Here is a 22,912-nt window from a genome sequence, read left to right as displayed (position 1 = left end):
GTGTGCAGCCAGGGAATGGGACTACAAGCTGCAGGAATGTAAGAAGGATGCCTTTAACTTTGTCTTAGCAGACATTAGAAAGTTCTGATGTGTTACTGATCTCTGAAAAGTTTTACTGTAGCTGTATAGTCTTCAATGCTGTGGTCTGGCAGGCCAATGGTTAACATTACTCTTTTAAATTAATAAAAATCACTAATGATAACACCATTGTCTCCAGTGATAACTAAAATGAAATACAATTTGTGATCTAGCAAGATGCCAAGGATCCTTACTCCTCCGTAGGGTTGAGCTCTCGGTGCCGTGGCTTATGGAGTGAGTGTGTCTACGATAATATGGCCAATATTTGGACCTGTGATATTCCCATTTCCTATCTTAGTGAGCACCCAGGTGAGTACACAGATGTCATACTAAAAACATGGATAATCATAACTCAAAGAATAGGTCTTACATTTATTATCCCCACAGTGGTGCTTGTGGTCACCCGTGCGCTGGTCATCGTAAATGGCATCCTAAGCATTGCTGCTATACCAGTACTGGTCCTGGGAATGAAGTGCACCAGTAGTGTCCATAAGGAAGGTGACCACAAGATGTGGCTCTCTAGAGCTGCTGGAGTAATGCTGCTTTTAGGTGGTATGTTCCCTATGATCGTTCGATCTATCTATCTATCTATTTATCTAGCCGCCTGTCAGTCTAATCTATCTATCATCTATCTTTCACCCATTTTGCAATATTACAGGCATTGGTGGTCTTAGCATCAGGGTCTGGCTGATGCCCATATTTCTCTCACGAGCTGGAGTTTAGCCTAGAAAATGATGTAATATCCTTATTTCCACACCCTTGATTAACATGGTTACCCTCTGAATTAATATACATTCAGGACTGATCCTTCTATCCACCTCTAGTTATGTATCTGCCTTCTCTCTCTCGTTATCCAGGTGTTTCTGGAGGAGTCGCAGTTTTCTGGTTTGCTATCGACACAACATTAAAATACAGAACAGAGGTAAGTTGTTTCTATCACTTTTTTGCATCCTTAGCGACACAATTCTGTAATTATTTTATGCCTTTTACCTCTTTTCGTTTCATATTTCATAACTTTTTCTTTTTATTATGCAGCCAGTGTAACTGCATGATACCTTTCCGGGGGGAAAATTGTCATTTTAGAAGCTTTTTGAGACACACATGAGCTGGTTATTCAGCTGGAAGTCTCACATTAAGGGGTCGTCCAATTCAGAAAATCTATTTTTCAAATATCCTATTACCCTATTTTGAGTAAAAAGACGGGCCCCTCATTTGTAACCTCCATTAATTACGTATTCTGAGTTAAACAAGGGGGTTCATTATTTTTACCTCCTGTGAAATACCCTATCCTGAGCTAAAAGAAAGGGTCCCTGCAGTGGCATACATAGAGAAGTAAGGGCCCCATAGCAAGTATAGCTAGGCCCCCCACACAGGACAGAAGGGTTTCTGCCTCAACCCTTTTCAATGACCATTGGGCCATTTTTCCACTGCCTGATTTGCTAAAAGTTGTTCTTTTAGAGGGTAGAGTCCTGACCAAGTTTTCACCTGCAGTAGAAGAGGGGACGATCCCAATTAAGATTGGGCCCCCTCTTGTCCTGGGCCCCATAGCAGTCGCATGGTCTGCCACTATGGTAGTTACACCCCTGGGTCCCTCATTTGTAACCCTCCATTAATTATCCTATTCTGAGTAAAACTAGGGAGTCCCTTATTTGTAACCTCCATTTATTACCCCATTCTGAGTTAAAATAGAGGGTCCCCCATTTGTAACCCCCATTAATTATTCTGAGTTAAACGAAGGGGGTCCATTATTTTTAACTTCCATGAGTTACCCTATTCTGGGCTAAAATAGAGGGTCCCAATTTGTAACCTCCATTAATTACTCTGTTCTGAGTTAAACAAAGGGGTCCCTTATTTTTAACTTCCATGAATTACCCTATTCTGAGTAAAAAGAGAAGGTCCCTCATTTATAGGCTCCATTCACACGTCCGCAAATGGGTCCGCATCCGTTCCGCAATTTTGCGGAACGGGTGCGGACCCATTCATTTTCTATGGGGACGGAATGGATGCGGACAGTGTGCTGTCAGCATCCGCATTTGCGGAGCGCGGCCCCGATCTTCAGGTCCGCAGCTCCGCAAAAGATAGAACATGTCCTATTCTTGTCCGCAGCTTGCGGACAAGAATAGGCATTTCTATAGGGGTGCCGGGCGGGTGTGTTGCAGATCCGCAACACACCGCGGACGTGTGAATGGAGCCTTAACCTGCAGAGGTGTAATGAAGAGTGGCTACTAACTCTCAGCCTGGAGGACCCGCCATGTCCATGCATTACGTGGACAGCCTATTGAGTTCCATGGCACCTTGTAATACTTCATTTGCCCCTGTTGCAGAACTGCAGGTTAAGTGAATACTTGATTTCAGGTTGCTGATCATATTAAAGCTGATTGCTGGGTCCTGACAGTGGAAGTCCACATGATACACTTCATTTCAGGTGGTTCAAGGGATTGTCTGAACTGAGCAGCCCCCTTACGCTGCCCTTTCATCACACTATGTTCAGGGTGGTGATGCCCAGCACGTGTCTCTTATAACTATCAGATAAATAACGTGTCTTGTATCTTTCTTCTCACAGGTGGTTCTGGCAGTTCCAGGGATTACATATGAACTGGGGTATTCCTACTGGTTTGCAGCCGCTTCAGCCGCATTCACCAGTATTCCAGCTTTACTCATTATTTGTGTAAACTGTAGAACAAAGATGAGGGCAAAACCCAGTGGTGCCACCTCATGTCGAAGCCCCAGCAAAGCTATAACCTATCTATAACTATGTGCCTCGCTTCTCCAAAGCTATGGTCAGATATGTGTAAATGTGTTAGACCCGGCATAGAGCTGGTGGAAATATCTTGACTTTCCTATGTAATTATTGGGTCTTATTATATAAAAAGTATAAGTGTAATTCAGTTTTGGTAAAATATAATCCACTGCATTGATGACCATTGTGAGAACTAGATTCACGCACGGTATTCCTGGCTCCTCCAAAACTTTTCCACAGATGACTTGACAAATATCCAGGTGGATCAAAACGTCTTCTGCGTCTGTGGTTACCTGTTTTGTCGGAGTGAAATAAAATCCACTTCTTATTGAGCATCCATTATATTGTACAGTATGTCTGACCCTTCTCCATGTATCACCTAGGGCTGTCACAATACCAGAATTTGGACTTCAATTTGGAAGTATCACAATGCTTGATAACAAATCAATGCCACGGGGAAAAAAACACACTCAAAAATACACACAAATTAACCCCATGTTGTCAGGGGGGTTAATGTGTGTTTTTTCTACTTTCTTTGTCGGCGACTGGCCATTATATGAAGAGGTACCTGATGGCTTCTTCACATACTATTAATGTGAAGTGTGAGGTACATGGAGGTCTAAATTGATAAAATCATGTGTCTCACGTTAATAGTAACCACATTATGCACCTCCTCACATAATGGACAACATGGGGTTAATGCATGAGGTACATGATGAAGTTACTTATTAATGTAAGGCACATGGTTTTATCAATTTGGACCTTCATGTGCCTCACATTAGCCCCATGTTGCCCATTATGTGAGGAGGTGCATGATGGGGTTACTTGAATCACAAGTAATAACACCCTGTGCATCACCTTACTAATAAGTGACCACATCATTTATCTCACATAATAGCAACATTGGGGTTAATGAGTCACATTAACCCCAGTGTTCCTCTATGCTGCTGGCTAGCTGTGGGGCAGATCATTGGACAGAAGCAGAACCTTCCGCTTGTATTTGAAAACAGGCTCCCTCTGTCACTGCCCCTGTTCCCAAACTGACACTGCCCCGCCCCCTTACTGCCCTGCCCCCTCACTGACACTGCCCCTGCCCCCTCACTGACACTGCCCCTGTCCCCTCACTGACACTGACCCTGCCCCCTCACTGACACTGACCCTGCCCCCTCACTGACACTGACCCTGCCCCCTCACTGACCCTGCCCCCTCACTGACACTGACCCTGCCCCCTCACTGACACTGCCCCTGCCCCCTCACTGACACTGCCCCTGTCCCCTCACTGACACTGACCCTGCCCCCTCACTGACACTGACCCTGCCCCCTCACTGACACTGACCCTGCCCCCTCACTGACCCTGCCCCCTCACTGACACTGACCCTGACCCCTCACTGACCCTGCCCTGCCCCCTCACTGACCCTGCCCTGCCCTGCCCTGCCCCCTCTTTGACACTGCCCCTGTTCCCACACTGACACTGCCCCTGTTCCCTTACTGCCCCGCCCCCTCACTGACACTGCCCCTGTCCCCTTACTGCCCCTCCCCCTCACTGACACTGCCCTTGTCCCCTCACTGACACTGACCTTGTCCCCTCACTGACACTGCCCCTGCCCCTTCACTGACACTGCCCCCTCACTGACACTGCCCTGCCCCCTCACTGACACTGCCCTGCCCCCTCTTTGACACTGCCCTGCCCCCTCTTTGACACTGCCCTTGTCCCCTCACTGACACTGCCTCTGCCCCCTCACTGACACTGACCCTGCCCCCTCACTGACACTGACCCTGCCCCCTCACTGACACTGACCCTGCCCCCTCACTGACCCTGCCCCCTCACTGACCCTGCCCCCTCACTGACCCTGCCCCCTCACTGACCCTGACCCCTCACTGACCCTGCCCTGCCCCCTCACTGACCCTGCCCTGCCCCCTCTTTGACACTGCCCTTGTCCCCTCACTGACACTGCCTCTGCCCCCTCACTGACACTGACCCTGCCCCCTCACTGACACTGACCCTGCCCCCTCACTGACACTGACCCTGCCCCCTCACTGACCCTGCCCCCTCACTGACCCTGCCCCCTCACTGACCCTGCCCCCTCACTGACCCTGACCCCTCACTGACCCTGCCCTGCCCCCTCACTGACCCTGCCCTGCCCCCTCTTTTACACTGCCCCTGTTCCCACACTGACACTGCCCCTGTTCCCTTACTGCCCCGCCCCCTCACTGACACTGACCCTGACCCCTATTTGACACTGCCCCTGCCCCCTCACTGACACTGCCCTTGTCCCCTCACTGACACTGACCTTGTCCCCTCACTGACACTGCCCTGCCCCCTCACTGACACTGCCCTGCCCCCTCACTGACACTGCCCTGCCCCCTCTTTGACACTGCCCTTGTCCCCTCACTGACACTGCCTCTGCCCCCTCACTGACCCTGCCCCCTCACTGACACTGACCCTGCCCCCTCACTGACACTGACCCTGCCCCCTCACTGACACTGCCCTGCCCCCTCACTGACACTGCCCTGCCCCTTCACTGACACTGACCCTGCCCCCTCACTGACACTGACCCTGCCCCCTCACTGACACTGCCCTGCCCCCTCTTTCACACTGCCCCTGTCCCCTCACTGACACTGCCCCTGTCCCCACACTGACACTGCCCTTGTCCCTTCACTGACACTGCCCATGCCCCCTTACTGACCCTGCCCTGCCCCCTCTTTGACACTGCCCCTGTCCCCTCACTGACACTGCCCCTGTCCCCTCACTGACACTGCCCCTGTCCCCTCACTGACACTGCCTCTGTCCCCTCACTGACACTGCCCTTGTCCCCTCACTGCCCCTGCCCCCTCACTGCCCCCTCTTTGACACTGCCCCTGTCCCCTCACTGACACTGCCCCTGCCCCTATCCCCTCACTGACACTGCCCCTGTCCCCTCACTGACACTGCCCCTGCCCCTATCCCCTCACTGACACTGCCCTTGTCCCCTCACTGCCCCTGCCCCCTCTTTGACACTGCCCCTATCCCCTCACTGCCCCTGCCCCTATCCCCTCACTGCCCCTGCCCCTATCCCCTCACTGACACTGCCCTTGTCCCCTCACTGACCCTGCCCCCTCTTTGACACTGCCCCTATCCCCTCACTGCCCCTGCCCCTATCCCCTCACTGCCCCTGCCCCTATCCCCTCACTGCCCCTGCCCCTATCCCCTCACTGCCCTTGTCCCCTCACTGACACTGCCCTTGTCCCCTCACTGACACTGACCCTGCCCCCTCACTGACCCTGCCCCCTCTTTGAAACTGCCCCTATCCCCTCCCTGCCCCTATCCCCTCACTGACCCTGCCCCTGCCCCCTCTTTGACACTGCCCCTGCCCCTATCCCCTCACTGACACTGCACCATGACGGATCCATAAAAAACACTAGTGTGAAAGTAGCCTTAGTTACTAGTTAGCAGCTATTCCTGACTGTTATATGTAAGGACTAGTTTTATCTCTCTTAGTTATCTGCTTATTTTTCTTAAATCTTCATTTTCTCTTATCTTGGATGACATTTTGGGGATTTGGTGCCGATTACTCAACTTTCAATGGTTTCAACATACAATGGTCGTCCTGGAACCAATTAATATTGTTTGTTTAAAATCTGTTTTTATTAAAAGGTACATTCGACAAAGTCAAGAACAACAAAAATAAATGTACACTTGTAGTAAAACTCATAATTAGAAGAAGGTACGGACAATCCTTACAGATTCTGGAGTGCAAACCTCTGTTTATATAAAAGTAATTACTGACATTGCAAAATATAGCTACTAAGGCATATAACAATAATGCAACTAGAGGAGGAAGATTGTGCATCTAGAGATCGTAGAGAATCCTCCAATTAACTCTATAAGGTACATAAAACAAGAAACAGAACAAATTGCTCCGGTGATGACCTATCTGTTGATACAGTGGGGTCTATAAGGGTTAAGGAAGGAAGGGGGGGAGGATAGAGAAGAGATATTTAGATTAGAATATATTGAATGCCACTCAATGATAGAGCACTAGATTAGGTGAGACTCCTAATCATCCCAAGATCTCAGTATAGGGTTAGGCCTTTTTGTTAATAAAGTCTAGCCATGGGGTCCACACCTGAAGGAATCTTGATCTGGAGTGAGTTTCCCAACTTGCTAGCTCCTCAAACCTACAGATTTGGTGCACTTTACTGACCCTTGCTCAAGGGTGGGCGGAGAGGTTGACCTCCAATGCAGAGGAACAATCAACTTGGCTGCTGTTATAAGAGTTGTAGTTAGGTCTTGTTTAGCAGGGCGGAAAGGCCCTCTTGAGAGCCAGAGGAGGACCAATTTTTCATCTAGGATAGCTCCTGACTTCTATATCAGACCAAAACGTATTAATCTTCCCACACTCCCAGAAGATTTGTGAAATAGTTCCAACACCACATCTCCAACATTTATTATCTGGGGACACTCCAATGTTATATAAGTACTCTGTACCAGCGTGCAATAATTTTAAAAGAGTTCTCTTAGATTTTCACACATCTGGAGAACCCATGGGAGCATGCTAGTCTAGTGGAAGTTTCTTCTTTTGTAAATGTGGAGCCAAGTTCCTTCTCCCACAATGCAATAAATGCTGGTTTAGAGGTAGCACGAGTTTTGAGGAGAGTGTTATAAATCTTAGAGAGAAGTTTGGTTGGTGGAGTATCGAGGAACGTAAAATTTAATTTTCTAACCAGGTAGGGTCACGTTTATGTTCCGCCCTCTGACTTGAATTGGCGGAGCGTCAAGAGGAGATCGAACCTTTGTAGGCTAGAGAGTAACAGTCCTGAGTGTTGGGAAACCAAAGATAAAATGTCTCCATCAGTGTTAGCTTCAACAACTTCTGCAATACTTATATCAGGTAACGAGTCCCACCAAGTGGGCAAGTGTTTATGTGCCATAACTAGGGATGTCCCGATACCAGTATCGGGACCGATACTGGACATTTGCACGAGTACTTGTACTCATGCAAATGTCACCGATACCTGATGGCCGTGCAGCGGCGGGTCCCGTGTCCCAGATGATCATCCCAGATGACATCTTGCCGTGATTCCGGCTCCCTCACTCACCGCCTTCATTTTGCAGACTGAGCATGCGCCGTTCAGTTCCATCGCGCCCGGCCGTCGCTTCTCGTCTTCAGTGTGATCATGATCTTTGGCTTCAGGTACTGGAGAACACAAGCCAGTGATCACGCTAAAGACGAGAAGCAATGGCCGGGCGCGATGGAACTGAACAGCGCATGCGCAGTCTGCAAAATAAAGGCGGAGAGTGCCGGGATCGCGCTGTAACAGGCAGCGCATGGCGCATGCGTGAGAAGAGCGCGGTCCCGGTATCACGGCAAGATGTCCATCACAATGTAGAGAGGAGGGGTAAGGGGCGGGCTTATCGTGCCTTGAAGCAAGGAGGCCGGCGCCCACTTGACTTCAAGCCTGACTTGGAGAAGATGCCGACATTAAAACTGCGATTTTAACAAATATGAGGAGACAGAATGAGTAAAGAAAATCATGATTAGCAACACACTGGGGATACTTTAAGGTACTGTGGTTGGTTTAATATGTGTTTTCCAGGTGACAGGTTCCCTTTAAAGCCACTTCCTCCCAGTATCTGGTGCATCCGCATGGGAAGGATTACAGCAGGCCAGGTGGGTACAGTGCATGAAATGGAGGAGAAAGTCAGTTAATTTCTCTCCATTTCATGTTCAAACAGTGAATATAAAATAAGGTGTGGGGGGGTAGGGGGGTGGGCATATAATAGTGATCACTACACCTCTTCGGGCATGCTGGGAGTTGAAGTTTCACAACAGTTGGAGGCACGCTGGTTGGCAAACACTGTTATATGCCCATTCCCCTCCTTATATATATGCCCATTTATTAATTTATTAACCCTTGTACAAAGGAAAAGTAAAGCAGTTGTCCATAGCAATCAAATTCCAGCTTTAATTTTTTTCATTGCTATCAGCAACTGCACCGCTGTTATAATTGGTATCAGTAATTGGTATCGGTGAGTACTTAAATAAAAGTATCGGTACTCGTACTCGGTCTTAAAAAAATGGTATCGGGACATCCCTAGCCATAACTGAAGGTAAGGTGTTTATAGGCGCTAAGGGGGAGATCAGATCTCTGGACATGGACAGAGAAATGTGGTTCCTGCAAACTCTCAGCATACTCCGTGTTAAGTCACTAGGGACAGTTGTGGGACTCAGAGGGGGGTATTTAAGCCACATTCAGATTCTATAGTCAGGTGATAAGGTCTCTCTCTCTATCTCCAAATACGGGGCTTTCAATGTGGGATTGGCTTACAATGTCCAGCGAGCTAACTGGGAGGCTTAGAAATAAAGCAATGAATCAGGCAGTCCAATGCCTCCGTTAGTTGGTTTTTGAGTTAAGTGTAAGAAAGGCAGTCTCGCTCTCTTAGTATTCCACAAGAATCTTCTGAACAATGTGTGGACTTTCGAAAAATAAGAAAATGGAACATCTATGGGCAGTACTTGTATCATGTAAAGTAGCTGGGGAAGAATAAATGTGGAGAGCATGTTCTCCTAAACCAGGAAACGTATAGTACCTTCCATTCTTGAAGGGATTTGCTTATTTTTTGGAGTAATGGAAAGTAATTAATCTTAAATAAGGTGTTCAGGTCCATTGGGATTTGTATTCCCAGATATTTAAGGGCGTCAGAAGGCCATCGGAATGGAGAGTTCTCCTTGACTAGGGCCAGCTGGGAGTCCGAGATGGTTCACATTCAGAGTTTCATATTTGTCAAAATTAATTAAAAAAATTAGACACCTTCCCATATTCGTCAAATATCTGTAATATAATAGGAAACGCCTCGAGGGGATTAGTAATAATCAATAATAAGTCATCTGCAAATGCAGAAGTTTTATGTGTGAAAGCACCCACCTTGAGGCCTCGGATCTGGTCAGATTGGCGTATTTTCAGAAGAAGCATCTCAAGGCACAAGATAAATAGTGAAGGGGACACCCCTGCCGCGTACCATTACCATAGAGAAATGGCCCGACAGGGTGCCATTTACTTGTATTCTAGCCGTAGAAGTATATAGAGAAAAAAACAGCCTCAATAAATGGGTCAGGGAATTGAAAGGCTTGTAATGTGCGTCTCATGAACTTCCAGCTGACCCTGTCGAAAGCCTTCTCTGTGTCCGTACCCAACAACACTAATCGTGTTATCTTTTTATTAGCATAGTATGCCGCATGCAGAACTCTAGAAACATTGTGTTTCCCCTCCCTCCCTTGGACAAAGCCCACTTGCTTTTCACCAATGATCTTGGGTAAAAGGGATGAAAGTCTGTGTGCAAGGATCTTGGCCCACGATTTGAGGTCTGTGTTGAGTAAAGAAATCGGGCGATAGCTACTATAGAGCTCGGGGTCTTTACCCTCTTTATGTATGATGGTTATATGAGCTTCGAGCGATTGTGGGGGTAATTTTGAACCGTTTTAAAGGGAATTGCACAGTTTGACAAATTCTGGTAGCAGGTTCTTCTTAAATGTCTTATAATATATTATGGGTAAGCCATCCGGGCCTGGGCTCTTCCCATTAGGGATTGTTCCTAGAACTTTCTCAGCTTCTTCTAATGTAACGGGGACAACCAACTGATCACGGTCCTCTACCGAAAGTGTGGGAATGTTTATGTTACGGAGAAAAGAGGAGATCAAGTCCTCAGTTGGATTCTTTGTGGGGTTCTCTGGGCAGTCTATAGTTTGAGAACTTAGGTTATAAAGGTCAGTGTAGAAACAATGGAATTGCTGTGCTATTAGGGGTGTGGAGGTGACTCTAGTACCCTCAACAGTTTTTATGGAAGATATCAAAGTTTTAGTTCTCTGTTTTTTCAACAGCGAGGACATCACTTTGTTACCCTTTTCCCCGTGTGTGTAGTATTTATAACAGAGGTATTGTAACGTCTTTGCAGACTTAATAATCAGTAAATCTTTCACCTGACGCCTGTGGGATACTAAATTTTTAAGATGGAGGGATGAGTCAGATACTTTATGGGTAGTTTCTAAATGAGTGATTTGACTTAGCAATGATGCAGTTCTTTATCCTTCTGTTTCTAGAGACGACTCCCTAGTGCAACCAATTCACCGCTAATGTATGCCTTATGACTCTCCCACTGAATTTGTTGGGAGACATTGGGGTCCACATTCGTTTTAAAATAAAACTCTAATTTTGGGTCAGGGATTGCGTGTGAGAGGGGGTGTCCAAAATTGTAGTGTTGAGTTTCCATGTCCATTCTTTAGGGGGTAATCCATGAAGCCGGAGTTTTAGCGAAATATGAGCATGGTCAGAAATCGATATCTGAGCTATGTTGGCCAAGACAATGTTGTGAAGAGAGTGAGCTGGAAAAAATATATAGTCAAGGCGATGATATGTTCCATGCGTGTTGGAATAAAAAGTGTAGTCCCTATCATCTATATGAACTGTACGCCAAGCATCTATTAAAGCCATGTCAGAGAGTAGTATTTTTAATTTAGTCAAGGGTGACCTAGATATGGATTGAGAACTGGAGGTCGAGTCCAAATATGGGTCTTGGGCCAAGTTGAGGTCTCCACCCAGGAACAGTGTGCCTACTGTATGAGACCTTTTGAGTAACCACAATACCTGACGGGTGTTAGGAGCGTAGATAGCTATTGTTATAGCTTGGCTATCCCAGAGTACCTACTACTATTAGGTATCGACCCTCCGGGTCCGTGTAAAGAGATTACATTTAAAAGGGCATAGAACAGTGGAACGCAATAGAAACACCTCTTGAAGGTGAGGAATGCGTAGTATGGAACCATTGGGAGTAGGATTTGGTGGGAAGTGTGGGGATGCGATTGTGGCGGAAGTGTGTCTCCTGGAGCAGCAGAATATCTGCGTGTTCACCACGGAGAAGCCTGAACATTTGGTGTCTCTTCTGTGGTGTATTTAAACCATTGATGTTAAAAGACACAATATTTCAGGTAGCCATATCAATGGAAAAGGGGGATAGCAGCATTGTAGTTTTCTTACTGGGCATCCGGAGCATTTAACAATAGTATACCAAAAGATAAAACATTTCAACAGGCAGAAGCCAATTATAAATGATACGTGTAAGTGTAATAGTGTGAGTAAAAGGGTCGCCAAAAGGCCACCTGGGGCACCAAGGGCATCCCGATGTGTCCCATAGGAAGCCTCTGATGAACCGGGAGGTACAGCCTCTGATGAACCATAAGGCAACTTCCCTGCACCTCCATCTATACATGAAAAATTAACAGTACTTATCAGGAAGAGTCCACAAGACAAGCTCTTTATTTATGCAGAGTGGCAGCTTCCAGATCCAGAGATGAGACACGGTAAAACAACAACATCTACATTCATCTTGAAACTCCAGCATATCTGCAACAGAATAAAGCATGTGGAAAAGAAAGGAAGAGAAAGATGACAGACAAACGTGATAAGAGAGATAGGTAATTATCTGTTCCTCAAGCTGGGATAGTCGCGGCGGCCACTAGTTGTCTTCTTTGCTTCTTGGTCCTCCTTACTACTGACCAGTTCTAGGGCTGAGGTAAGTTCGGAAGGTCAGCTGGATGGAGCAAAGGAAGCCAAATTGGTATGTCTATAGGAGGGATCTCCAGCTTTTCCCAAGCCTGCTCTAGGTCTTCTGGTGAGTGTATGGTGAGTTGGCGTCCTCCTTTCATTATGGCTAGTCCAAACGGGTAAAGCCAGCGTATGGGGATGCGTTTTGCTCTCAGCACCTCAGTAAGAGGCTTCAGAATCTGTCTTTTTGCCAGAGTGCTGGCAGCTAAGTCCTGGAATATAAGTATGTTTGCCCCCTCATATAAGATTTCTTTGATATCTCGGGCCGTTCTCAATATCGCCACCGTGTCTAAATAACTGAGTAGCCCACATATAATGTCTCTGGGAGGAGCATCTGGTGGCGGTTTGGGCCTGTGAGCACGTTCTATTACCACTTGTTGGGCTCTCTCCTTCCCCAGAATCTGGGCAAAAATAAAGATGACTGCTTGTGAAACAGCGTCCACTTTCTCCGGTAGGCCTCGTAGCCTCACATTTTTGCTCCTGCTACGATTCTCCTGATCTTCGATCTGCAGGAGGGCTTGATTAATATGGTCTCGGTAGAAGGAGGTAAGAGACCTCAAAGCTGTACATTGTTGTGTGACTTCTATCTGTGAGTCTTCAAGCGCCGACACCCTGTGGCCCAAACACTTTATATCAGCCTTAATGTCCGCTAAATCCCTCATTACTGGGGTGATTGCTTTTTTAAGGGCTTTAGTTAGAAAGGACTTGGAGATGTGAGTGGATACTGACTCACCCATCGCGTCGGATATTGCCCATGAGCTTTCTCCATCTGAGTCATCCTTCATGAGCTGCGGCGGCGCGTTCTTCGGCGCCATCTTGGGTTTCCCTCCCATGGTGTCCTGCTTCTTTTGCAGGAATCTATCCATTTTGGATTGCTGCTTCTCCACTTTAGGTAGGGAGAGTGTTCCCCTGCTTGTCTCTTCCAATCTTGACCATTAATAACGTGTTGTGGTCTCAGAAAGGCTATGGTGGAAGCAAGGTAATCTGGAGCGCTGCAGTTATGCGCCCATCATGCAGCGCGGCAAGCTCCGCCCCTGGAACCAATTAATATTGTAACTTGAGGAACCACTGCATATATCAATCTGCTCTCCAACATGATCCCTACAGATTTCCCTGCATCTTGATGATGACAGGAGAGCGCTTCTTTCCCCAGTCACTCTGGTGGGTTACAGGAGAAGTCAACCTATGTGCACAGCAAGACGGTTGTGGTGGTTACTTCATAGTAGTTGATCTTTGAGACTACTGATGGCCTAAGCCACCAAAAACAGCAGGTTTATCCGACAAAAAAGTGCTTGGCCGATTGCTATTGAAGGTGTATAGGTACCTTCAGCCCTCTAGATAACTTGGCAAGATGCAGGCTACATCATCCTACATTCACAGATGATAGGGCTCATTCACATGGCCAGTGGCGTACCACCAATATAGGCAGACCACACCGTTGCTACAGGGCCTACAGCACAGGGGGGCCCGGAGAGCATGGAAGGCCCCGCCCCCTACATCTACTCTGCACAGACAGTTTATTCATCATAGTTCATTGAGGCCCACCCACTTGTATTCCTTCCCACTGCTGGGTGCGTGTTCCTGCGCTGCGTTCAGACACCCACTCACTTTTAAGTTACTGTCTGCTGTGGCCAAGACATCTAAGGCAGAATCGGGATGCTGCTTGCTTGCAGCCAGGATGTGCTGCCCGCCCTGTTATCTCCGCAGGACTGGCGGGTCACATGACAAACACACTTACCTGTGCACCGCCATTAGGGAGACTTCGTGGGAGAGTGCAGAGAGCATCTGGGCAGTGAGCAAACCGTATTGACTGCCGTCAGTACTACTAGTGCCAGTAAGTTTTGGGGGTAAATAATGATGGGCTGCTGCTTGGACATAACATAAGATGAATAATAAGTGATTCGGTGGAGTAGGCATTATAAAAATAAATAAAAAATACAGTGCCATATAATTAAAAGGGTTGTAACATCTCAGACAATGGGGGCATATCGCTAGGATATGCTCCCATTGTCTGATTGGTGCAGGTCCCACCTCTGGGACCTTTACCTACACCGAGAACAGAGGCTTGAAAGTCACGGAGGGCACAGGGCGCTTGCGCGGCCACTGTTCCCATTCATTTCTATGGAACTGATGAAAATAGCAGAGCCAGCGCTTAGCTATTTTCAGCAGCCCCATAGAAATTAATGGAGGGCAAAAAAATTCCAAATGGGGGGGAATAAAAAAAACAACGCAATTTCTCCACTGTTTTACGGGTTTTGTTCCTACGGCATTCCCTTTGCGGCAAAACTGACCTGTGACCTTCATTCTCTGGGTCAGTACGATTACAATGATATCACATATGTATAGGTTTTTTTTAATGTCTAAATAGTGTAAAAATAAATGAAAACTTTGAAAAAAATTATTTACTTTTTTCTTCACCAGTAGGTCACGTATACATTTCTTTATTGGCAAATGGGGGTGTGGCAGGGGAGGGGCCAGAACAGGAGGTGGGATGGGCCAGGGGTGGGTAGTGGACAGGGTTAGGGGTCCCAATTCAGATTCTTGCTATGGGGCCCAGTGATTTCTATGTACGCCCCTGCACACGGCCATATCCGTTTTTGCAGTCCACAAAAACGCAGATACTGGCCGTGTGCGTTCTGGATTTTGCAGATGCAGTGTAGAAATGCCTATTCTTGTCCACAATTGCGGACAAGAATAGGACATGTTCTATCTTTTCTGTGGGGCCACAGAACGGACATTCCGATGTGGACAACACAAGGTATGCTGTCAGCATCCAACAAAATTGCAGAAGGGGTGCGAACAGAAATATACGGTCCTGTGAATGTAAGATTTCTCCATGATCTACTCAGGGCACAAGCCTTGCTCCATCCCTTTAGTGGCAGGATGCAAACACCCTTTGTAATATTGCATTATTAAATTATATGTCACTTCATTCATCACATCTTTGAAGGCCGTGAACCGTACAGAGGAATTCGGGATGACAAGAACAAATGTTAAGTCTTTTCGAAGACAATGGCTCCACACTAGCAGCTGATCACCATGCTGTGAATAAGTAGACATATTTGTAATTGCAGCTGTCCTCCTGCTGGGAGCCCTCCTGCTGAATTTGGCAGATTTCTGGCGCGGTCCATAAACAGGAGATTAAGTAACAATTAGTGAGCGCACTTACGTTTTTTATATCTTTATTACTATGAAGCCCTAATTGAAGCTGAATGCTGCGTTCAAATCAGTGCCAACCCTGGGGTCGGCTTATGCCAAGGGACCTGGACTTCTGACCTTATCTGTGGAGTAACCTGAAGTCCCTGGGTCCCAGTGCAACATTGGTAATAGCTTCATATACAGGGCAACAGCACATTTTGGTCCTCCTCAGGGCCTAAGTGTGACTTCAGTGTTTGGACCCCCTTATAGTTACTTCCCTGATTATGATAATAGTTTGGATCGTCAGTATCAGGGTACGTGCACCCCCAAATTTCACAGGGAAAAAAGTGGTTTAATTTTGACGGCCCACTGAACGGACGAGGACAGGAACTGTTACTGACAGCCAGGCCCCTGCTGTAACTACCGGCATTGGTTAAGATGCTGTCGGCAGATTAACCCCTTAGATGCTCCCCGCGATCGCAGGGTGTTGATGTCAACATTGCATCCTGAACCCTTGCAAAAGCTTCTAGGTCTGCCAGCAACAGAAACCTATAATGCCCAGCCCTAGGCTGGATCTCAGAGGCAACTGTCTGTCTGTACAGCATGTATTGTTCTAGATTGAAACAGCGATCAGACCCTCAAAAGTTGAAGTCTCATAGTGAGACTAAAATAAAAAGTAATAAAAAAAAGTTTATAAAAATAAAAGTTTCAAGTGTAAAATCAATCGATTTACTATTGAAAAAAGAAAAATATTAAAAAATAATTGTAAAAAAAATATTAGTTATTACAATATCTAACAAAATGATCTACCCGGTCAGGTGAACGCTATAAAAATGAATAAAGGAACTATACTAAAACAGCCATTTTTTGGTCACCTCACCTCCCAGAAATCATAAATTCAAGCGATTTGAAAATCTTATGTGCCCCAAAATAGTACTAATGAAAATATTATCTCAGCCACCAAAAAAGCAAGTCTTCACACAAGACCATCACCAGAAAAAAAATAAAAAATATGGCTCACAGAAATGGCGATACAAAAACATAATTTTTAAAAAAATACTTTAATGTGTAAAAGTAACAAAACTTGAAAAAAAAACTATATCAGATTGGTGTCTCTGTAATTGTACTGACCAGCAAAATAAAGTTAGTGTCATTTTTCTCACACGGTGTACGCTGCAATCAGGCTTGGACTGGCCCACAGGGGAACAGGTGAATCCCCCGGTGGGCCCCTAGTCCCCTACCCCCTGCTTAAGTGGCACATGGCAGAGTAGACCGACATATAGATAGGTTGGCTGAGATGCTATACGATACATTGCCTATGTCCGTATAAAAAACTGAGTAGTGTGGGTAGGTAGTATATGCATGTAGCTTTACAGTGGGCCCCCAGAATACATTTTACTGGTGGGCCCTAAGTACCCCAGTCTGACACTGGCTGCAATAACAGAACCCAATAAACAATGGCTGCTTTTTTTTATCCTGCTTCCCAAAAAGGTGCCTCGGGGTCTCTGCAAATGTGATGTAGCACCCAAAAACCATTACAGCAAAATCCACCGTCCAAAAGCTAAATGGCACTCCTTCCATCTGAGCCCTACCATTTCTGCAAACTACCGGTGGTGTCAAAATGCTGACTCCACCCTTTAATACCTTGAGGGATGGAGTTTCCAAAATGGGACCATTTTTGGGGGTTTCATTTATTATTCCACCCCAGAGCCACTATAGCTGTCATTGCAAGCGGTATAAATCGCTACATTGGGCCGTAAAATGTGCATGGTACTCTTATACTCTGGAGCCCTCTCATGAATTCAGGCATAAACGAGGAAACATGGCATAATAATGAGAGCTTACTTTTCACACTGGCACACAATGGGCAGAATATATTGGGCACTGAAATAGCATTTGTGGAAAAATTTCAATTTTGTGGTGTCAAAATGCTCACTCTGACAGAGACAGCCCACACATACACTGCTGGAATCGGGTAAGAAGGAGATTCTGACCGCTTCGGTGCACATATTACTGCACTACAGTGATGCGTTGAAATTGTATTGTTTAGTACCGTACTGGTCGGATCACATGGATGTCAACTATGCCCCACTTACCCACACTATGTGATTTGGATAGCTAGAGGCAGCTTACATATGACATGCTGTTCTAGACATATAGCATATAGTGTTCCCACACATTGTTTGTAGGTTTATGGTGATTTTCTACCAAGTGGTACCGGTGTTATTGTGGACTGCCCCTGTGGGCACTTTGTATTGTCTCTACGTATGTGTATGTGTATTTATGTTTTTATGTCATAATAAAGATTTAATTTTATTGGGTATTATATAGTACCTGTTCTCTTTTGTTGGTATATAAATTAAGGAGGTACACCCTTGCTAATACAGGGCTGTGTTGATCCAGTTGAACATCACATAGTACATGACAACCTATTTCTAACAAAGCTAGAATCCCCTATTTATTGCTCTGCTAGATTCATATCAAGCTGACAGCTCAAGGGAAGTGTCTGTTCTGCTGCAGCTCGGAGGGGGGGGGGGGTCTTTTCTGCTTCAGCTCTCTCCCTATCACAGCTCAGGAGGTAGTTGAAAGATGAAACTGAGCATGTGCGGCCATCTTAGTGAGCAGGACAAAGAAATAGGAAAAAGAACAAACAACAGGTGGCGCTATACAGATATATTTTATTGAATAACTCAGTGGCTTTACAAAATTTGTAATTAGATGCAATTACAATAGTATTCACATCCAGGTTCTGGTTTGAAAACTAAAGAGTATTTTTGTGGGACAACCTCTTTAAGTAGTAACTATTTGTGAGGTCTCACTGTCTTAAAAGCAGAGTAATTAAAATTTTGAAAATTGTTAATTTTTCCAAATTTTCCTTACATTTTTAATAATTTTTTTTTTTTAAAACATATCAAACCAAATTTGCAACTAACGTGAAGTACAATGTGTTATGAAAGAAACATTCTCAGAATTGGTTGGATAAGTAAGAGCATTACAAAGTTATTACCACATAAAGATTTACAAAATTAGGCCGCATCAGGAAGATGAAAACTGGCTGTCTGGAGGGGGTTAAGGCTCCATTTAGATAACACAATAAACTTCATTCATTACCTTACTCCTAATTACCAGGGTTTAGCTGCAGTATAATTCTGGGTATATATGCTGTGGGATTCTGGTAATATCAAGCGTCCAATCTTCTAAGAAGAGTAATCATTGTGATAGTTATTGCTTCTTTGTAGTGTTGTGATTTCAGAACTCATTAAGAAGCTGCTTTATTTAGTGCCCCCCAGAAGAAAAGCATTGGTGACACACATCCACCCCAACAATGCTGGTACCAGTGAATCTTAGTCAGTAGAGTAGCGTGCGGGTGGTGGTGGGGGGCCTGGTGGTTTGGGTCTAGCTCTCAACTTTGAAATGAACCTCTGCACGTAGATAATGGATGGTCTTCCTGTCAGGAAACGGCTGACTGTGCTCCAGGAAGATGATCGGATGAATCTCTAATTATCATCTAATGCACAGGCGTTCAGCCTCGCGAGGAAGCCTCGTCACATGGACTCTTCCCCATCATCACAGCAGACATTTCTGGGTTCTGATTAGAAGTGAGAATATTGTTCCAGCGTACACAAACATGCGGCCTGCGTGAGGACAAACACAGCTGAGCAGGAAAATCGCCGGTTTTATTTTATTTTTGTTAGGTTATTAAGCATGAAGGTTTTCATCAGGGTCTATTCTGTTGTATGACGCACAGGGAGAAATGGGCAACCTCACCGGAAATAACACTGTATCTACTTTAATCACCTCCTGCATACGGGCGGTTTCCCTGCCCACGTCAATGTGGCCTACATTAAATTGATACTGAAGCCCAATAAGGACCCGCGGGATCCGGGTTCATATAGCCCGATCTCTCTCATCAATCAGGATCTTAAGATTTTGACCAAAATCCTGGCTGATAGACTGAGCCTCCTAATGCCCGCCCTGATAGGCCCCTCGCAAGTGGGTTTCATAAAGGGGAGGTCGGGGGTAGCAAACATCAGAAAGGTGCTGGCAACCTTGGATTGGGTCCGACGCCGCCCCCAGCCGGACACAGCCCCTATCTTGTTGGATTTGGACGAGGAAAAAGCTTTTGATTCGCTACGGTGGGACTGGCTGGGGGTGGTGTTGGACAAATTCGAGATATACGGGGATATCCGTACCTTTTTACAGGGACTCTATACCAGCCCCGCAGCACGCATTCACACGGGAGGGTTTCTATCCCCCATTTTTCCCCTTCAGAGAGGAACCAGGCAGGGGTGCCCGCTCTCCCCCCTCCTTTTTGACTTGGCCATCGAACCTCTGGCTAGATTTTTAGAGGACTCTGAGCTATACTCGGGAATCACTATAGGTAGGAAAGAGGTCAAACTGGCTTTATATGCCGATGACCTATTGCTCTTTATGGCTACTCCCCAGCGACATCTAGGCCCCTTAATGGATCTCCTCCGTCGTTTTGGGTCTTTTTCGGGATATAAAATAAATTCTTCCAAAAGTGAGGTCCTGGAGCTGCACACCACGAATCCCCCTCACCTCTGAACTGCCTCAGGTTTTTCCCTAGCGACTGTTAAGCGACATATCACCTACTTGGGGGTGAAGATTGGTAAGCTCCCTGGGTCACTGTACCAGCTAAACTACCCACCCCTCATAGCGAAAATAATATCAGAATTACAGAGATGGAATTCGCTTCCCTTGTCTCTCCTGTCATCAAAATGATGAGCTTCTCTAAATTACTTTACCCCCTCCAAACGCTCCCGATTCTACTGAAACATGCTGATGTTACTGCTTTGAATAGGGCATTTACCACCTTCTTGTGGTCTTATCGGCGACCTCGTATCTCTCTCTCAAAGCTCATGTTATGGAAACCAGAGGGAGGGGTGAAATTCCCGAACATACGGAGATACGATTTATCTTGCCTTCTGAGACATATCTCGGATTGGATACACAATACCGACCACTTTTCAAATAGAGAGCTGGATCAAAACCTAGTGACCCCGTGGAATTTAGTGGCATGCCTCCATTCCAATCTGGCCTCGCTTCCCAAGGATATCAAAACCTCACTCTTATTAAGGTGGCAGCTTGGAAGGCGATTAGGAAAACAGTTGGCCTGCCTCATTCGATCTCTAAGTGGATGCCACTGTGGGAACATCCTGAGTTCCCCCAGGGGAATTGCACAGGACTCTCTGAGCTGTGGGTGTCTAGAGGGTTGGTCAGGGCGGAACATCTGATGCACCGAGAGGAGAAACGATGGCTGACCTCTAAGGAACTGAAGGAAAAATACGCCCTGCCTGATTCCCATTTCCTGCTAATTATGCAGGCTCTGGGTTTCTGTACACACAGGTTACAAGACTTGTCAAAGGAGGCGATTAAGAACTCCTTTGACAATGTTCTCAGTTTCTCTCCTCAAACGGTATCTCTCTCGAGGTTATATAGGGCACTCTCAGGCAACTTCACGAAGGCCAAGGTATCCACTCTGTTTAAGAAGTGGGAACGCATCACCATGGATGATGAGATTGGGGAAAAAATCCTGGAGGGCTGGGGCAAGGTCCGCCAGTGTGTCATTAGCGAAACGTGGCGTGAAACATATTTTAAAATGATGCACCATGCAATTTTTGGTTTTAATTTTCCAGCCTCTCCTCAATTCCCGGATCGCATCACTCATTGTCCTAATTGCAGAGTCTCGGCAACTGACTTCTGACATGGTATATGGACGTGTACCAAGGTTTCTAACTTCTGGGTCACCGTGGTCGCTTATATAAAAAAACACTGGCTTCTAGATTTGCCTATGGAGCCCCAGGCTCTGATTTTTCACTACATACGTCTTGATGGGGGGCAGTCTGGCTGTCCAACTAAGATCCCGATCATCTTACATTCTATACTACTGATAGCCAAAAGAGTTCTGCTGCAATGCTGGTTCATAGATACCATGCCAGACATTTCTGTTGTGATCTCTGAGTTGAAGGTGCTGATGGGTTTTGAAAGAATAGAGGCAGTAAGACACAAGGAGTGCTCGGCTTCAAAAATTTTCAGCAAATGGCGAACCTTCATCATTGCACACTTTAGCCCCGAGGATATTACGGAGTTGGTCAAACCTTTCCATTATACCTCCTGGTACCTTAAATCATCTTTATGTGACACCTTGGGTCCCCTGGCAGTGTAGCCCTGCCCTTTCTTTTCCCCACGACCCCCTCTCCCTCCCCTTTTCCCCTCCCCGGTTCTTGATCACTGTTTTATTTATTTAAAAAATGCAGTCAGATACGCATGTGTAAGGCTCATGATCCTTTAAATGCCGTACCGACTCCTTTGTTCTCGTAGTGGGAACATGGGGGATACATTGTTGTATGATTTGTATGTACATGACCCTTGTTCGTGTCATTTTGCTGATCTGCTTTCAATAAACAGAATAAAAAAAAAACAAAAAAAAAACACTGTATCACTTCCACGGAGTGATCAGAGCATATGACACAGGAGAAGAAGTTGAGTTTTCTATTATTCCTTCTAGAAATGTACAAATAGATTGGCATTCCTTGACTCTGCAGCCCTGATTGGATAGTGTAAGACTATATATTACATTCGCCTTTGATAGGAGGAATGCTAACACCGACCTGTCAATTTATTCACACATTACCTGGAGGAATTACAGGGGTACGACACAATGCAGAGTTCTAAAAGGATGCTCACGAGTCACGAATGGTTATTTCATGGGGAATACAAGTATTTACGAAAACAGATGTGAGGAGAGTGGACATGGTGGTTGGATGTGGAATAGGTCAGTATATATTTGTTTTTCACTATTACAGTGTATTTTGAGCTACATGGATACATATATACATACATTGCAAACTGCTAGTAATTCATTCATAACTTTTAGCAGGAATAATAAAGGAATAGTATAACATGGGGCCATAAATATACATTCACATGAATGAAAAATAACGGCTGTAAAAAAATGGATAAGGCTACTTTCACACTTGCGGCAGAGTGATCCGGCAAGCAGTTCAGTCACCGGAACTGCCTGCCGGATCCGGCAATCTGCATACAAACGTAAAGCATTTGTAGGCGGATCCGTCTTACAAATGCATTGCAATAACGGATCCGTCTCTCCATTTGTCATCCAGAGAAACGGATCCGTTATATATATTTTTTCACATTTTTACCGGTCTGCGCATGTGCAGACTGGAAGGACGAATCTGGCATTATGGGTATTTTGAATGCCGGATCCGGCACTAATACATTCCTATGGAAAAAAAATGCTGGATTCAGGCAAGTGTTCAGTTTTTTTGGCCAGAGATAAGACCGCAGCATGCTGCGGTATTATCTCCATCATGAACAGTCAAAAAGACTGAACTG

At 45.9% G+C, this 22,912-nt stretch overlaps 1 protein-coding gene and 1 long non-coding RNA gene across 2 annotated transcripts; one reads left to right on the top strand and one right to left on the bottom strand.

Moving 5' to 3' along the window:
- Nucleotides 1–263: 263 nt before the first annotated feature.
- On the top strand, nucleotides 264–2,926 carry LOC120986870 (claudin-16-like). Its single transcript, XM_040415564.1, has 4 exons — nucleotides 264–387; nucleotides 466–630; nucleotides 936–1,000; nucleotides 2,642–2,926. Exons 1-4 carry the CDS (start codon nucleotides 333–335, stop codon nucleotides 2,828–2,830), a joined length of 474 nt encoding a protein of 157 aa, XP_040271498.1. The 5' UTR covers nucleotides 264–332; the 3' UTR covers nucleotides 2,831–2,926.
- A 16,315-nt stretch (nucleotides 2,927–19,241) lies between these two features.
- Nucleotides 19,242–22,624, bottom strand: LOC120986868. Its single transcript, XR_005775823.1, has 2 exons — nucleotides 21,992–22,624; nucleotides 19,242–19,320 (listed from the first exon to the last, which is right to left on the bottom strand). It is a non-coding gene; the product is annotated as an uncharacterized LOC120986868 (long non-coding RNA).
- Between the last annotated feature and the right edge of the window lie 288 nt (nucleotides 22,625–22,912).

This window comes from Bufo bufo, chromosome 1 (genome assembly GCF_905171765.1).
Source record: "Bufo bufo chromosome 1, aBufBuf1.1, whole genome shotgun sequence".
NCBI classification, from domain to species: domain Eukaryota; kingdom Metazoa; phylum Chordata; class Amphibia; order Anura; family Bufonidae; genus Bufo; species Bufo bufo.
The sequence above is the reverse complement of the archived record's forward strand: the minus strand, read 5'-3'. Positions and strand labels throughout refer to the sequence as shown.

What these genes read in the sequence shown, in the direction of transcription:
- LOC120986870 (XM_040415564.1), top strand. Translation starts at nt 333, where the DNA reads ATGGCCAATATTTGGACCTGTGATATTCCCATTTCCTATCTTAGTGAG. An exon ending in CTATCTTAGTGAGCACCCAG is followed by an intron (nt 388 to 465) that starts GTGAGTACACAG and finishes TTATCCCCACAG; the next exon opens with TGGTGCTTGTGGTCACCCGT. An exon ending in AGTAATGCTGCTTTTAGGTG is followed by an intron (nt 631 to 935) that starts GTATGTTCCCTA and finishes CTCGTTATCCAG; the next exon opens with GTGTTTCTGGAGGAGTCGCA.